Source organism: Saccopteryx leptura, chromosome 2 (genome assembly GCF_036850995.1).
Source record: "Saccopteryx leptura isolate mSacLep1 chromosome 2, mSacLep1_pri_phased_curated, whole genome shotgun sequence".
Classification (NCBI taxonomy): domain Eukaryota; kingdom Metazoa; phylum Chordata; class Mammalia; order Chiroptera; family Emballonuridae; genus Saccopteryx; species Saccopteryx leptura.
In genome coordinates, this window is record NC_089504.1 from 8,021,287 (window position 1) to 8,037,541 (window position 16,255).

Here is a 16,255-nt window from a genome sequence, read left to right on the forward strand (position 1 = left end):
GAGCCTGGGTTGGCGTAAGGACTACGACTCCCGGCGCGCCACGCGGCCGAAGGACCCGGATCTGGGACCGGATGTGGCTAGCTCCTCTGCTACGGGGCGCCGGGAAATGGTGAGTGTGGGGTGGTGTGCTGGGAATGACGGTCCCAGGTCTGTTAAGGAGCCGGGCTTTGGGCACTTGGAACTGGATTGCTCTCCCGCTGGCCCATTGTACGGATGAAAACGCTGAGGCCCGGCGCTCTCTCTGCCAGCATAATCGGGCTGAGACGGCCCCCCCTCCATTAATTCACCTCAATGGAGAGTCACTTCGTCAATTGAGCCCTCCCTTTTCTCCAGGCCACGGGGACAGACCAATTGGTGGGACTCGGCCTCGTCGCAGTTAGCCTAATCATCTTCCTCTACTACACCACCTGGGTGATTCTTCTGGTATGTGTACTTACCCCGCCTTCTCTCACCTCCATCATGGATCTTGCAGCCGACCCCTGACATCATCTAAGCAGCTACTCTGTGACAGGAATGTGCTAGGTGCTTTACCCGCATATCTCATGAAATCTCCAAAACAGCACCATGAGAAAGCTGCTCTGCATTTGATAAGAGGTCTAGTTCTTCTGGTTATCCTGCTGGCTCCTGGGCATGATGGGTGCCAATGGATTTTGTCAGGGCCTTTAGGATTTGTGGAGCGGCTGGTTGTTGGTTGGTTATAGCTTAAGAAGTACAGTTTGTTTGGAAGGCAAAGTCTTGCAGAACTTGGTATCCTTTGGAGGGGAATGTTAGCGAAAAAGAGCTCGGAGCTCAGGTTGGAAATCACTTCAGGATTCCTCATGTACCCTTTCCCCTGTTAGGCTGGGACAGTGGTCAGCAAACTGTGGCTGCGAGCCACACGCTAGCTCTTTGGCCCCTTGAGTGCGGCTCTTCTACAAAATACCACGTGCGGGCGCTACCTCGATAAGGAATGTACCTACCTATATAGTTTAAGTTTAAAAAAATTGGCTCCCAAAAGAAATTTCAGTCATTGTACTGTTGATATTTGGCTCTGTTGACTAATGAGTTTGCCAACCACTGGGCCGCTGGGAGGACCTTAGGGCAGGTCTTTTATCTTCTCTGTGCCAGATCCTTGGCACAAACTTAGGGCAAGTGCCCAGTAAACAGCTACCTATTAAATAAGTGAAGGAAGGAAGAAAACCAAGGCCCATGAAATGCCATCATGTTAAAGAAAAGCAAAAGCTAACCCAGGGGTTGGAGTGGGGTCAGCCCCTGAGATGGAGGTGGATGTTTGGGCTTAGGGGAGCTGGGCAAGGCGATAAATGCTCATCAGAGCTCTGCCCTCCATGCCAGCCATTCATCGACAGCCAGCATGTCATCCACAAGTATTTCCTGCCCCGAGCCTATGCTATTGCCATCCCACTAGCTGCTGGCCTCCTGCTGCTCCTGTTTGTGGGTAAGTCGTCATTCCCCGGGCAGACTGCCTGTGGTAGGCACTCAGTGGTGTTTGTCACACGAGTATGGGGGGCTTGATGGATGACTAGGGAATGGGCAGCTGGCCTGAAGGGTGGTCGGGGAAGTGCTTGGCCTCACGTGTGGGTCACTGCACCATGCTGTGCCCTGCTCTGGCCTTCCAGCAGCCCCGAGCCCTGCTCTTACCCGGCTTTTCTGATCTCTATATCCTAGGAGTGTTCATCACCTGTGTGATGCTGAAGAAGCAGAAGGTGACCAAAAAGGCCCAGTGAGGGCCCAGGGGGATGAGGCCCCTCCTCTACCTTTCCTGCAGGGCCTACCAAGGGCAGGGTCACAGGACTGGTCCAGGCCCTGCTGTTCCCTCAAGCATGACTGTCCTGCCGACACCCTGGGGGATGGAACTGTTGTGGACTCCCCCTGACTGACCAGACCCCCTGCCCCGACGCCTCCCCTGCTCACTCTTCCAGAGCCGGGAGGAAGCACCTGCAGGGCTCTCTCTCCCTCCCCGTTCTGGGGCAGGGTCTGAAAGATGCTTGTCCTCCCTACCTCACCTTCAGGCCCACTGTCACTTTTTCCTCTTGGTTCTACCCTCTTGCCTCAGTTTCCCTCCTGTCACATGTGGGAATTGGCAGGTTCTGAGACATCTCCCCACGTGCACTTTTCCTCCGGGAAGGCAGCTTTCCTGGGCCTGACGTAGCCTGGGACCCCACAGGACTTCTGGACCTGGAAAGCCTTGGGGAAGGAGTGACAGGCCTCGGGACCACCTCCAGGCCTCAGGGCACATTAAGATGGTCACACCGGGCCCCCAGACCTACTTCTCATGGAGGCCCAGTCCCTCAGCCCTAGCACTGGTCTACTGGGGAGAGCTGAACAATAAACATTGATGGTGTGTTTGTCTCTGCGGCATCTCTGACCAGGGGAGCTGGGCTTCGTGGGCTGGAGAGGGGCTAGGAGCTGGCCACTGCATTGGTCTCAGGTCAGAAGACCCTGAGACCCTCAGGATTGTGCAGTGAAACGCCTCAGGTCCCTCCTGGATCATGCCTGTGCCAGACACGACAGAGCTGGAACTGGGACAGATATAGTTCCAACCCAGTGCAGCTCACAACCATACCTCCCCTGTGTCAGCCTAGACAGCATGCACCAGTTTCTCAGGGAGCCTCAGGCCAGTCCCCTAAAAGCCCAAGCTGTTCTCCATGTGCTGTACTAGCAGTCCGACTCGGTGTAGCTCTGAGCAGCCAGGGCTGCTACTCAGCCAGAGTAGAGCTGGTTCTACTGTGTTCAGGTTGATTGAGCTGGCCCTAGTCCCCAGCAGTCCCTCTTGTCCCTCTGCTCCTCTGGGCAGCCAGCTCTCCCATTCACAGTGCCTGTCGTAGCCTCCATCCCCTCACACCATGGACGTTCACTCCTCCAGTTAGCCGAGGTGTTTTTCTCGGAACAGAGGCCAACTGCAGGCACTCCTCCTCTGTCCTCTTCCTCCTCCAGACCAGGCAGAGCTGCTCACCTGGCCTTTGGGTCCTGTCCTTTCTCTGCTATAGCAGGAACCTCCTGTCTCTGATGATCCTTGTCTCCAGAAAAGAGCCTCTGCCTCTCAAGGTCTTCCCAGCATTTCATGAATATGTTCCAGGCTCCCACTTAAGGGACCCTCCCTCCATCAGCCCAGTATTTTCCTCCTGGTCTCTTCCCCCTCCCCTCTTCATAGCCTAACTTCCCAAGGGTGTTCACACCTGCCTGCATTTCCTCTCCTCCGTTGTGCCTGGTCTAACCACGCTGGCTGCTTCCACTCAGACTGGTGATGTCTGCTCTTGAAATCCAAAGCATGCTTCCTTGACCCTTCCGCCACTTGTGGCCTGTGACATCCTCCTTGGATGCACCCTCAGGTTTTTGGTGTCTCTGACGACTCATTGTCCTATTTGATGTCTCATGCTCTGTTCTGCCACAAGAGGGTGGGTTCCTCAGGACTGTCACAGGCTTTCTCACCCCACACTCTTGCTGGCAACCCGGTCTTTCCCCAGGCCTGCCTCCAGCCTGGTTATCTCCTGAACCCCGATGGGTTGCACATACGCCACCCACCCATCTACTGTTCCCATCAAGTGTAGAGGCACCTCACATTCATCCTGTCATGATCTGAATTCTCAGGCCTGTTTCCCCCCAACTCTGGCTCTCCCCTCATGTCCTGCCCCTTCTCGTGACTGGCATCTTCCTGTGTCCCTGACCCCAGCCAGAAGCCTGGCAGACATCATTGACCTTGCCTTTTCTCTCCCACTGCCCCCTCCTTTCACAAGGCCCCAAATCTTACCAGTTATACCTCTGCCCCCAGCCACCTTCTGGATGCAAAGCCACCATTCTCTGCCCTGAATCACCAAAGGCTTCCTCATGTTTTCACTCTGGCCCCTTCCAAATCGATGACAACCAGTGTCCTTTTTTAAAATCTGAACATCTTTCTCACACACTTAAATGCTTCTCCAGGTCCCGCCCTTCTCTTCACAATGGCCTACAAGAACCTGCATGCTTGCACACTCACTTGCTCTTTCCGACTCTGCCCTCTACCATGCTGACCTTTCATCTCCTGAGACTCAGCGAGGCCCTTTGTATATCCTGCTCGCACTGGGCCAACATATTCTTACCAAACACCGGTTTGTGCCATGCACTGAGCCAGGAAACAACCCTGGCATGGTTTCTGCCCTCCTGGCACCCCCTCATTCTAGGAGGAGGTTTAATAAACAAATGAACGAGACAATCTTTGACAGTGTTAAATGTGATGAAGAAAATAAGCTGATGTGATCAAGAATGAGGAGAGCGCCTGACCAGGTGGTGGCACAGTGAATAGAGCATTGGACTGGGATGTGGAGGACCCAGGTTCGAGACCCCAATGTCGCCAGCTTGAGCACGAGCTCATCTGGTTTGAGCAAGGATCACCAGCTTGAGCCCAAGGCCACTGGCACAAGCAAGGGGTCACTGCTGTAGCCCCCAGACAAGGCACATATGAGAAATCAATCAATGGACAATTAAAGAACCGCAATGAAGAATTGATGTTTCTCATCTCTCTCCCTTCCTGTCTTTCTGTCCCAATCTGTCCTTCTCTCTGACTCTGTCTCTCCCACAAGAAAAAAAAAATGAGGAGAGGAACACTGAGAGTAGACCAAGGTGACAAGAAGGAATAAGGAAATGGAAGTCTGAGGCAAAGGATTTCAAGCCGAGGCAACAGCACTTGCAACAGCCCTGGGGTCTGGCAGAGTTTTTGGTGGCTAAGGACTAGCCTGGAGACTGGCTGCATAGTGGGGGTAGGAAGAGTGGTTTGGGAAGTGGGTGGAGATTGGACAGAAGGGCCTGAGGAGGCGGCGGCGAGAGGTTAGACTTTGTTTCAGTTCCTTGGGAAGCCACTGAAAGCTTTAAGCAAGAGAGTGACATCATCTGATGCTTTTAAAAGTTCTCGCTAGCATCTGTGCTGAATGCCCAGGGCCGAGCACTGTTCCTGGCCTATAGTATGCGTTAAAATGTATGTGTTGAATGAATACATGCCCCAGACTTCCCGTGTGACCTGGAGGTAGGTCACTTCTCTCGACTTACTTTCCTCACCCGAAAGACGGTCGATGGGAATTTCACGCCAGAGTGGGTGAGCAGGACTGTATTTAGCTTACCCTCTTCCCCAAGTGGCCCCGAGACCCGAGTGGAGGAATGGGGTAAGGTGGGGGAGTGTCTTCCCTCGCAGGGACCCTAACCAACGCGCGGCGGCCACGCCCCGTGCTGGACCGTGGTCAGAAGGATGCTGCAGCACGGGGGCGGGACCCGCAGGCGACTCTCTCGTTGATTGGGTGCAGCGGAGATCCGCATCGCACGATTGGTCGGTCCAGAGCAGGAGCGGGGCCTGGCTCTTGCAGCGGGGTGACCGGGAGGTGGGGGATGCAGCCAGAGCCCGGGAAGCTGCTGCGGGGGTCATGGCCGCGCCGAGCCCGGGGCCCCGCGAGGTAGGTGCGGACCCAAAAGAAGTCAGGGGAGGGAAGGGTTGGGGAGCAGGAGCCGGGCCTTCCCTCCCCGTGCGGGGCGGACACACCCCCATCCAAGCTCAGGAAGGGCCCTGTCTTGGGCGGGGACCAGACATGCCCCACTTGGGAACCGCAGGTATGAAGGGGAAAGTCTGGCGGGTGTCTCCTGAGAACTTCTTCAGTTTTTTCATGGGAAAATGGAGATGATAATAAAAGCTCCTCCTTCATAGGGCTGTTAGGAAGTCAAGCTCTCAGCCAGTGCTGGTCACATGGTGGATGCCCCCTACTAATGGGTCAACTGTTATGATCTCAGCTTCGTGCTAACCTTCCACGCTGGCCAGGAGAAACTCAGCGTAGATGAGTGGAATACATGACTGAAACATTGGCTTCCCAGCCCCTGTCAAGGGTTCCTGTACACGGATCTCAAACTCAGCAGTAACGACAGGCCTTGTTATAGTTCTCGTTTTACAGATGAGAAAACGGAGCCCAGAAGGTTAGGTGACTTACCTAAGTTCATACAGCTGGTGAGAGACAGTCGGTCTTCGGCCAGGTTTGGCTGTAGAACTGCATGCTCTACCTACTGCTAATAACTATCCCTCTATTTTGGGTGCTGACTGCATGCCAGAGACTGTGTGGCCCTCACAACACCCAGTGAGTTGGGTACCAGCATTATCCATACTTTACAACGGAAGAAACTGAAGCAGAGAGATAAGAGGAGGGCTCAAAGTAGTAGAGATGGGACTCACACCCATGTCTTTTCCCTTTGCAGTGCTGCCACATACTCATTGCTTCTTGTGCCTTCTGCCACCAGGTCCTGGCCCTCTCTCCAGAGGCTGGACGCAAAGCCACCACTTCAGGTTCTGGCCGCCGTGGCCTTCTCTGGCGTCTGCGAGACAAGCAGCTGCGCCTAGGTCTGTTTGAGATCAGTCCGGGGCATGAGCTGCACCGGCTGGCGTGTATGATGCAGGCAGGGCTGTGGGCTGCCACCCAGGTCTCTATGGACCAGCCGCCCAGGGTGAGTGGCCAATCTGCCCTCTGCGCCAATGACAAGACCTGTCTTACTAATACTGTAGAGTTGGGGATCAGAAAGGGCTATGAGGGGAGGAGGTCAGGGGGTTGGTGCAGGGAGGGAGGGACGTTCTGGGGTTGGGGCTGAGGCTAAGAAGCCAGAAAGTCCAGGGTGTGATGGGCCTCTGCCTCTCTTTGGGCCTCAGCATCCCCATCTGTGTAATGGATAATGACTTTGGGGGTGGGGAGGACTGCACTCCTTGATCTCTGAGGCTCTCCCAGCCCTGCTAGGGTGTGTGAATGAGAAGGAACCCTACCCCCACCCCGCCAGCATGGCCCATCCTCCCTGGAGTTCATTCTGGGGCCAGGCTGGCTCAGCAGAAAGGGTCACCAAACTGCAATCTCAGCAGCTGGATGGGCCTGGGTCAGCATGTGTGTTGTGTGTGTGTGCGCGTGCACAGTGTGACCACATCCCACAGGCACAAGGACCTAGAGGTCCAGGGAGAGGTTAGGAGCCAGAGTCCTCTAAATCTCATCACCTGCTGAAAATCACAACCTGACCTCGTTACCTGCAGAAAATCTTCCATGGTTCCCCAGTACTCACCATGGCCTCAGGATCCTACCAGTTCAAGACCAAGGGTCAACATCCAGCCTCCTTCATACTCCATCCCTTCCTTTCTGACTTCAGCCACTCGGGCCCTCCTTCTCTTTCTGGCTACCACTGCTATGAGCACCCTCCTCCTCCTCTCTACTACTCTTTAGACTTCAACTTACAGGCTGCCTCCTCCAGGAAGCCTTCTCTGATCCTGCCCCTCTCAGGTTGAGTCAGTCAGGTCCCTTGGCTTCAAGACCATTCCCTCCTATTGGGGTGGCATCCAGCTGCGCTTGGCTAATGTGTGTGTCTGGGTGACTGTGCCAGGTGCTGGAGACCCCACTTTGGAGGAGACATACCCAGGTCACTCTCTCATCCCCCCCCACTCAGACACACTCAGGACAGTCTGCTTTCTGAAGGAATTAAATTGGGGGGAGGGAGGAGGCCAGGTGCAGGACTCTCGGGGATCCTGGGGCTGGCAATGGTGGGGGGCTGACTTGCTCTGAGCTGTTCTGTCCCTCCCTGCAGGGACTGCCCACTGAGGAGGATTTCTCCGAAGTCCTGATCCAGGCTCATGAGGTATGAAGCTTCAGACTGCTGCATGGAGGGGCGGATACCATCTTAGTCCTCTCTGTCCAGGTTCCCCGTGGGCACGGTGCCTCAGGGCCTTCAGGAAGGGTGTGATGGTCACCCTCCAGCATTAGGGCCACCTGCACACACCTAGGCCCCTGTGGACACTCTTGGGCTGCTCTTCCTCCCCTGCAGGGCTTTGAGCTGGGCACCCTGGCTGGCCCAGCCTTCGCCTGGCTGCGCCACTCCCTAGGCCTGGCGGAGGAGGACTATCAGGCCGCACTGGGGCCCGGAGGCCCCTACCTGCAGTTCTTCAGCACCTCCAAGAGCAAGGCCAGCTTCTTCCTGTCGTGAGCTGGCAGCAGGGGTGGGGAAGGGATGGGAGTGGTGTCCCCAGGTGGAGGGTGGCATTTGGATAGAATAGCCAGGCCAGGGAGGGTCCCATCCAGATAGGGGTCAGAGGAGAGACTGAGGGCGAGGGCCTGGCCCGGGGGAGGAAGAGCCACATGTGGACAGGAGGGGTCAAGGATTCTGGTGGGAGCCGCTCCAACCCAGCCTAGGCAGTGAGCGCCCTCTCATTCCCCCTCCTGTCCCCTAGCCACGACCAGCGCTTCTTCCTGAAGACTCAGCGGCGCAGGGAGGTGCAGACGCTGCTCGCCCACCTGCCCCGCTACGTGCAGCACCTGCAGCGGCACCCGCACTCGCTGCTCGCGCGGTTGCTGGGTACGACCCGACCGGCCAGGGAGCTGGGACTGCGGAGCAGGGGGGGAGCGGGCCAAGGAGTGGGGCGGTTCCAGGATACGGGGCGCGGGGTAGTTGAGCCTAGCCGGGTTGGGGGTACTGGACTGACTGGAAGTGGATACGCCTGCAGGCAGGGTTCGGTGCACCCGTGGGACCTAGATGGCAGCATAGGGGGTCCGTGGGGCCAATGGACGGGGCTAGGCCCAAAGGGACGGGATTGGGATTGGACAATCCTGAGGGCATGTGGGCGGGGCCTTGCCCTGGGACCCGGCATCTTTGGGGTTGAGGCTGAGCACCTACCGAGTTGAGAAAGGAGTTGGGGGGGGGCGCAGCTGGAGGGGTGAGCTCCGGATGCCGCTGAACTCAAGGAGGTGTGACCTGGAGCTGCAACTAGAGTGGATGGACCCCGAGATGCAGAGTTTGAGGCCCCCTCACCTGGTGCTCATTTCCCTTCCAGGTGTGCACAGTCTGCGGGTGGCCCGGGGCAAGAAGGTGGGTGAGGCCGTGGAGAGGGGGCCGGGCCGAAGGGGGCGGCTGCTGGGTGAGATCCTGTCCTTCCTTACTCCCTACCCCCCGTCCCCAGAAATACTTCATCATCATGCAGAGCGTCTTCTATCCCGCGGGCCGCATCTCCGAGAGGTGAGACGGCCTCACAGAGCCTCGGCCCCACTGGGGATGTGCCACTGGAAGCACCCACACTCGCTAAATAGATGGTGAAACCGAGGCCCAGAGAGGAGGGACATTCCCAGGACCTCTTGATGGGTCAGAGACAGTGATACCCACAGCCAGTATCTCTTGAGCACTCAGTATGCATTGGGCCATTTCTAATCTTTATTCCCATAACAACCCCGAGGGGTAGGAGTTATTGCCACCCCCATTTTGGAGGTTAGAGACTGAGGAGGGGCTGCACCTATACTATGTGAGCAGCGGGCATTCAAGCCCAGCCTTTCATTGCACGTTGCCCTCAGTGCCTCCCAGTCCTGATGCTGCCCCCTTTGCAGCCCCCACTGGTGTTCGCCCAGGGCCACCAAGTTCCCTCGGGCCCATCCTGGCCCAGGGGTGACAAGATGCTGAGGCAGGCACAGGCAGGGGTAAGGCCTGGACTGGGCTTCCAAAAGCCTGAGTCCAAGTTCCTGCTCTGCCCTTGACTTACTGTGTGGTCTGGGGCAAAAGAAAGAAACTCTCTGAGCCTTTTTCTTCATCTCCAACATAGGGACAATGACAGGATGGGGTTGTGCTGAGGATTTGAACAGTCATCCAATGGGAGCTCTTCTTCTTGTTTCCTTGCAAGAGTCCCTGTGTGTTGCAAGTCTGTGTGAAGCTGAATTCTGTGGTGTTTCCCGACTCCCCTCGCCTCCAGGTATGACATCAAGGGCTGTGACGTGAGCCGATGGGTGGAGCCAGCCCCTACAGGCAGCCCCCTTGTCCTGGTGCTGAAGGACCGCAACTTTCAAGGCAAGACCATTGACCTAGGTGAGCCACGAAGCAGCCACCGCCTGCTTTCCCTCCATTTAGGGTGAAGTTAGGAGGGTGTTCCTGGCACTGCCCTCTGCCCAAGTCTTTAAGAACCCAGATTCTGGAGTCAGGCAGATAGCAGGGCTCCTCAATTTACTAGCTAAGTGACCAAGGCAAATTACAGATGAGTTCTCTCATCTGTGAAATGAGACAGTAATAACATCTGCCCTTTTGGGACAGATGTGTGTAAAGCCCTCAGCATCTTGCCTGGCACAGGACGAGTTCTCAGGCAGGGGTGTTGATGCCCCAGCAGGGCCACAGCGGAGCTGGCTCCTCCAGCAGCTGGCACTGGACACCACCTTCCTCCAGGAGCTCAACCTGCTGGATTACAGCCTCCTCATGGCCCTCCAGCATCTCCAGGAGGATGAGAGGAGCCCGGGAAGCAGCCTCGTCTTCTGCACAGACAGGTGGGCTCCCACATGGGCAACAGCAAGAATGCGGTGATGAGCTCACGAGAGACAGACAGATGGTGCGGTGGGGGCCCGGATAGGCAAGGGTGTGGAGACTGGAAAGTGTAGTGTGTGTGTAGCATGGAGGCTGGAGAAGCCTGGCTGGCAGGGGTAGTGGGCACAGGTGGACCACAGCAGGAGAAAGAACAGGCGAGATCCAGTTAAGCAAGGGCTTTAGCCTGGATTCAAAGAATGTAGCCATTTTGCAGAAGTGGGTATAGAGCCACTGAAAATTTCAGAGCAGGTTTCAGACCTATTTATTTTATTATCTTTTTAACAATTTTTAAAATTTATTTAACCAGAAAGGAAGAGAGAGAGAGGGAGAGAGAAAGACAAGAATATTTATCTGTTCCTCTATGTGCCCTGACTGGGGATTTAACTAGCAACCTCTGCGCTTTAGAACAATGCTCTAACCAACTGAACTATCTCACCAGGGCTATTTAACTGTTGTCTTAGAAAAAGCTCTTACCTCACCTGACCAGGTGGTGGTGCAGTGGATAGAGTGTCAGACAGGGATGCAGAAGACCCAGGTTCGAAACCCTGAGGTCCTCAGCTTGAGTGAGGGGTCACTGGCTTGAGCATGGGATTATAGACATGACCCCATGGTCACTGGCTTGAGCTCAAAGGTTGCTGGCTTGAGTCCAAGGTCACTGGCTTGAACAAGGGGTCACTTGCTCTGCTGTAGCCCCCAGTCAAGGCACATATGAGAAAGGAATCAATGAACAACTAAGGTGCCACAACTAAGAATTGTTGCTTCTCATCTCTCTCTCTTCCTCTCTAGACTATCTGTCCGTGTCTCTCTGGCAAAAAATAAAAAGCTCTTACCTCTTAACCCAGTCATTCAACTTCTGGGACCCTGAAATCACCACCATTGGCACCAACATCATGTTGTTCTCCCTTTGTAATAGTAACCATCACTCCTTGCACCTGGCCATGAGACTCGTTAAATGGGCTTATTCCCATTTTAGAGATGTGAAAACCGAAGCTCAGGGAAGGGAAGTGAAGTTGTAGAATGACTTCTGATCATGTTAGTACTTGGCTGGTTAATTGGGTTTCTATCCAAGACCCACTTCTGTGGTTGAACAGAATTACCTAGGGGTTAAGACAGGCACTTGAAGGAAATAAGTCTATTGAACCCATGGGTGGAAAAGACGAGTGAAAAATGATGTCCACTCATCCAGCCCCTCATCCCCACTCCTTACTTGGGATGGGTGAATCTTGAGCAGAATCCAGGGTAATGGATCCCTGTCGCGGTCCAGCCACGACAAGTCTATTACAGGGTCTTCGAACGGGAAAAGGTATGGAATTGAAATAAATGATAGACAGGGACTTAAAGATATATACATACAGATGGGTTCAGGAGGACCTCACGGCCAACAGTCTCTACTGTTCCTTAGCCGTAACGTCCGTGCTCCCAGAAGCACATCCACTTTTATTCATAGAAAAAAATTGCTGATGGCAGCAATTCAATTAAGTTTCCAAGGCAAAGACAACCCCCACCATACCATCCAAATCTACTTTACACTAATAAGAAACTAGCTTCCAGCCTCCTCTGGAGAACATGGGTGAGACAAACGAGAATCAGATGTGGCTCTTTGTTAACTAGGCAGGTGAGGTGGGGGGTTGGGCCCAGCACCTCTGTCCAGATTGCAAAAATACCCTGTTTATTTATTCGGTCCCCAACAGATCCCCATGGCCTTTGGCTGGAGTGGGCACATCTTGACTGGAAGGTGGAATTCTGGGGCATAAAACCTACCATGTCTGCTCATCCGAGCTAGATCAGCTTCTCTCTCGCCCTCCTCTACCCACAGTTGAGGCGTAGATCATGGCCGTCATTCAGCCAGTAAGCCCGAGTTTGCACATAATGGTTGTCATATTAAAATATTTCCGTACTGGCTGGCAAATAGCGACTGTCCCAGTTCCACCCCCACCCAGTTCCCAGCCCCTCATCCAAAACACTCCTACACAGGCGCACATACATGTCTCCATCATTCATGTTCACCCAGGCATCCAGGAGATAACAACGCCCTGCCGGGACTTCCAGACCACTGAGTTGTGATTGGTTGGTGTCTAGGCGGGACTTGTCTCTCATTGGCTTCTTTCCCTGGGCAGGGCAGGAATAAAACCACTGAGTGACGACCCCCACTTTCACCTCCCCCCATCGCCAGGAGGACACAGGGAACTGAACCTGCTTCTGTTTCGGACTGGCTGCCCAATCAAAGGCATCTTCTGATTTGGATACATTTTGAGGAAAAAAGAAAAGAAAAAACACCATCTGCATACTGGGCTTGGACTTTGTTTCCAAGGTTTAAGCTTTTCCACACTGAAACTCCGAGGGTTGGACGACCCCAAACAGAAGTTTAGGAAATACCCAAATATGGGTCTTAACGAAGTGGTGTGGCCCAGTGCTCTAGACTAGCGCTACCCAATAGAAGTGAAATGAGAGCCACACGTTTTAAATTTTCTAGTAGCCTCTTTAAAATAAAAAAGAAACAGGCAAGAATAAGTTTAATATATTTTATTTACTCAATGCATTAAAAATTTTATCACTTTATCATCTAATCAATGTCAACATTTAGAGATATTTTAAGAAATATTTATTTTATTGACTTTAGAGAGAGGACAGGAAAGCCAGAGAGACAGGAATGTCAATCTATTCCTGTATGTGCCCTGACCTGGGATTGAACTGGCAACCTCAGTGCCTTGGGACAATGCTCTAACCAACTGAGCCATTCAGCCAGAGCCATTTATGAGATATTTTACATTCTTTTTCTTACCCTGTCTTGGAAATCCGGAATGCATTTTACATTTATAGCATATCTCAGTTGGGACTAGCCACATTTAAGTGCTCAAAGGTCACATGTGACTAGTGGCTACATTTTGCACAGTGCCGCTCTAGACCGTCAACTACACTTGCCTCAGCCTCGCGGTTTATCTGACTTCACAGGCCTGGCACTCAGGAGGCGTGGAATGAACAAGGGAAGCACACGGTTAGGGCAGCGTGATGCCCAAGCCTAGCCTGGCCATACTTACAGGGTCATTTCCCTGTCGACCCCACCCAGGTCTGTGCAAGGGGTACAGAGCCTGGATGAGCTGGGAGCTCAGAACCGCCGGCTGCTCCCTGATGGCCCCAACGCCCTGCACATCTTGGACGGACCGGAGCAACGCTATTTCCTGGGCCTTGTGGACCTCGCCACTGTCTACGGGCTCCGCAAGCGGCTGGAGCACCTTTGGAAGATGCTGCGCTACCCCAACCGGACCTTCTCCACCGTCAGCCCGGCTCTTTACGCCCGTCGCCTCTGCCAGTGGGTGGAGATGCACACCGAGTGACCAGCGCCTGGTCCCCTTCTGGACAATGGGCGCAAGGCCGGAACTCGTGTTCTATCCTGGTTCAGGGAGCGAGTGGGGCTCCCCTTGCCTGCTGTTCCTCTAGTTGGCCTCCAGAGGGCAGCATTTCCTAACTAATATGACAACTTCGTTTGATGACGATACTGTGCCTGGCTGGCATTTTGCCAGGCACTCCCCACATTTAATCCTCAAAAAGTGCTATTTTCTTTTTACAGATTATGAAATAGAGGCTTATGGGGCGAAGGGACTGAGCACGATCACTCGGCAATAAACGCTGGAACCGGGACCCCATTATGCCTTTTGGACTTAGGAGCCTGTATTCTTACCGGCATCCACAGCCCTGTCCCTCCTGCTCTGGGAAAAGAGGAAGCTGAAGCTCTAGCCCAGGCCCTTTGTCATCCATATGGGGAAACTGAGGCCCAGAGACTTTAAGAGGCTTATGCAAGGGTAAGTGGCAAGGCCAGCCCAAGAACCCAGGCCTCCCTGCCCCCCGTCCCTGACTCAAAGAGGGCCTGCGGGCCTCCTTCTGGGGTGGTACCCCGCTCCTGCTCCTCTAAGGATGCAGATGGGAAAAGGTGGGGTGTTGCATGACCTGCAGCTCTGGGATGCACTATGTTGGGGTCTACTGTTGCTCTGCCCTCCTCTGATAGTCACTTTTCTCATCTAAGACATGGGGGCCGGGGTTGGTGGGCAGACCAAGGGCCCTGGCCAAACAGACATCACTGGGAACAGAGGAGCAAAGTGCCTGCATAGTCCCTGATCATTCCTTCTCCTTCCGCCAAGAGACTCCAGCCCGGCCTTTGACATCAGTCCAATCCGACCATGCCCGCAACGGGTCTTTCCTCTAGTGCTGCTCTGGGGCCTGCCCGTGTGACCAGGGCAAGGTGCTAACCCTCTCTGTGCCTCAGTGGTCTAATCTGTAAGATGGAAGGATGAAAGTAGACATCATGCCCTGGCCAGATAGCTCAGTTCGTTAGAGCACTGTCCCAATACACAAAGGTTGCAGGTTCGATCCCTGATGAGAGCCCATACAAGAACAGATAGACGCTTCTCTCTCTCTCCCTTCTTCTCTCTCTAAAATCAATAAATTTAAAAAAAGAAAATGGACATCATTAACTCATTAAATATTTATTGAGCACTTGCTATGGGACAGGCCCTCTGCTGGGCTTTGGGGACGAAGATGCACAGATCTCACAGTCTGAGGTGAGGGTGGTGAGAAAAGCAGCATGGTGTAACAGCCTGTGAAGGAGCACGGGGCCACGGAGCTCAGGGAAGGGCTGTCACCTGAGTATCTGATGGGTGGTGTGGCCTCCTCTAAACTGGGATCAGAAGAATCAGACGCAGCCCTAGAAGGGTCCCAGGCTCAGGGCACAGCAAAGGTCCGGGGTGAGAGGCAACCTGGCATTTGAAATACAGAAACATTTCCCTGTCATTAAAAGTGAGAGTCCGCCTGACCTGTGGTGGCGCAGTGAATAAAACGTCGACCTGGAAATGCTGGGTCGCCGGTTCGAAACCCTGGGCTTGCCTGGTCAAGGCACATATGGGAGTTGATGCTTCCAGCTCCTCCCCCCTGTCTCTGTCTCTCCCTCCCTCTCTCTCCTCTCTAAAATGAATAAATAAAATTTTTTAAAAATTAAAAAAAAAAAAATGAGAGTCCATGGAGGCCTGATCTGTGGTGGCGCAGTGGATAAAGCGTCGACCTGGAAATGCTGAGGTCGCCGGTTTGAAACCCTGGGCTTGCCTGGTCAAGGCACATATGGGAGTTGATGCTTCCAGCTCCTCCCCTCTGTCTCTCTCTCCTCTCTCTCTCTCTTTGTCTCTCTCTCTCCTCTCTAAAAAAATGAATAAATAAAAATAAAAAGTAAGAGTTGGTGGAGACGGTGTGGTGGGGGGCTGGGTGGGCCAAGAGCCTTCCCTCAGGACTGGATGACTCTGGACCTCGGGAAAGCCACTCAGCTATACCAAACACTGCCATTGCATTGGTCTTCAGAGAAAGGAACAAAAATGGCTGATGGGGAAGGGAGAGGGAAGGGAAAGCTTATGCTGCGGACTGGAATTAGGGTTCCTGGAGATACAGATACAGATGTAGATAGAGATCTGTGTATGCAATTGATATTACCCCTAGATACTTGGTTGACTTTGGGTGACAGCCCCTCTGAGCTAACACAAGCCACGGAGAATTTCTTGTTCTGACTCAGCAGGAAGTTGAGACATCGGATGTGTTCAGCTTGTCATCTTCCTGGGAAGTAGGTGGGTTGTGGAAACTCAGTGGTGGTGGGGCAGCACAGCAGAATGCCAGGGTTTGGCCCCACACTTCCCTAGGATCTGGATCCACGGGGCTGCGTCAGCCCCCAGATGCCGGGGTCCAGCCCCGGGGGGAATCCAGGGGTCCCACAGGAAGAGACGGCGTCGGCGAAATCGAATGAGAGAGCCGAATTCTTTTCTTTCTCTTTATTCTCTAGTTAGCATTTACTGCCAGGCATCTCTGCCAAATGCTGGTCTAGCTTTCTTTTTATGCACACACACTAAGTTACAATCACATGGTATTTTGTTTCACTATGGTTACATATTTCCAGATAACAGTTAATTCATATCTA

General features: G+C 53.8%; 2 protein-coding genes across 6 annotated transcripts; both read left to right on the forward strand.

Annotated features, from left to right (window-relative positions):
- Positions 1 to 2,345, forward strand: DPM2 (dolichyl-phosphate mannosyltransferase subunit 2, regulatory). The gene is made up of 4 exons (XM_066367066.1): positions 1 to 109; positions 334 to 423; positions 1,333 to 1,435; positions 1,666 to 2,345. Exons 1-4 carry the CDS (start codon positions 107 to 109, stop codon positions 1,722 to 1,724), a joined length of 255 nt encoding a protein of 84 aa, XP_066223163.1. The 5' UTR covers positions 1 to 106; the 3' UTR covers positions 1,725 to 2,345.
- Positions 2,346 to 5,352: 3,007 nt separating this feature from the next.
- Positions 5,353 to 13,937, forward strand: PIP5KL1 (phosphatidylinositol-4-phosphate 5-kinase like 1). 5 transcript variants are annotated; one of them, XM_066365571.1, is made up of 10 exons: positions 5,353 to 5,417; positions 6,247 to 6,450; positions 7,564 to 7,614; positions 7,801 to 7,955; positions 8,204 to 8,328; positions 8,804 to 8,838; positions 8,930 to 8,985; positions 9,707 to 9,819; positions 10,115 to 10,268; positions 13,373 to 13,937. In XM_066365571.1, the coding sequence occupies exons 1-10, from the start codon at positions 5,388 to 5,390 to the stop codon at positions 13,638 to 13,640; spliced, it is 1,191 nt and encodes a 396-aa protein (XP_066221668.1). In that variant the 5' UTR covers positions 5,353 to 5,387; the 3' UTR covers positions 13,641 to 13,937. The 5 variants fall into 5 exon arrangements, with proteins under 5 accessions (XP_066221668.1, XP_066221669.1, XP_066221672.1 ...); XM_066365572.1 differs by having other exon boundaries at positions 5,363 to 5,417; positions 10,112 to 10,268; XM_066365575.1 differs by lacking the exon at positions 13,373 to 13,937 and adding an exon at positions 13,258 to 13,363 and having other exon boundaries at positions 5,363 to 5,417; positions 10,112 to 10,268.
- The last annotated feature ends 2,318 nt before the right edge of the window (positions 13,938 to 16,255 follow it).

Bases quoted from the DNA above. Each gene is read 5' to 3' on its own strand.
- DPM2 (XM_066367066.1), top strand. The intron at 424-1,332 runs GTATGTGTACTT...CCTCCATGCCAG, and splicing joins CCACCTGGGTGATTCTTCTG to CCATTCATCGACAGCCAGCA. The intron at 1,436-1,665 runs GTAAGTCGTCAT...TCTATATCCTAG, and splicing joins CCTGCTGCTCCTGTTTGTGG to GAGTGTTCATCACCTGTGTG.
- PIP5KL1 (XM_066365572.1), top strand. From the start codon at position 5,388: ATGGCCGCGCCGAGCCCGGGGCCCCGCGAG. The intron at 7,615-7,800 runs GTATGAAGCTTC...CCTCCCCTGCAG, and splicing joins TCCTGATCCAGGCTCATGAG to GGCTTTGAGCTGGGCACCCT. The intron at 10,269-13,372 runs GTGGGCTCCCAC...GACCCCACCCAG, and splicing joins CTCGTCTTCTGCACAGACAG to GTCTGTGCAAGGGGTACAGA.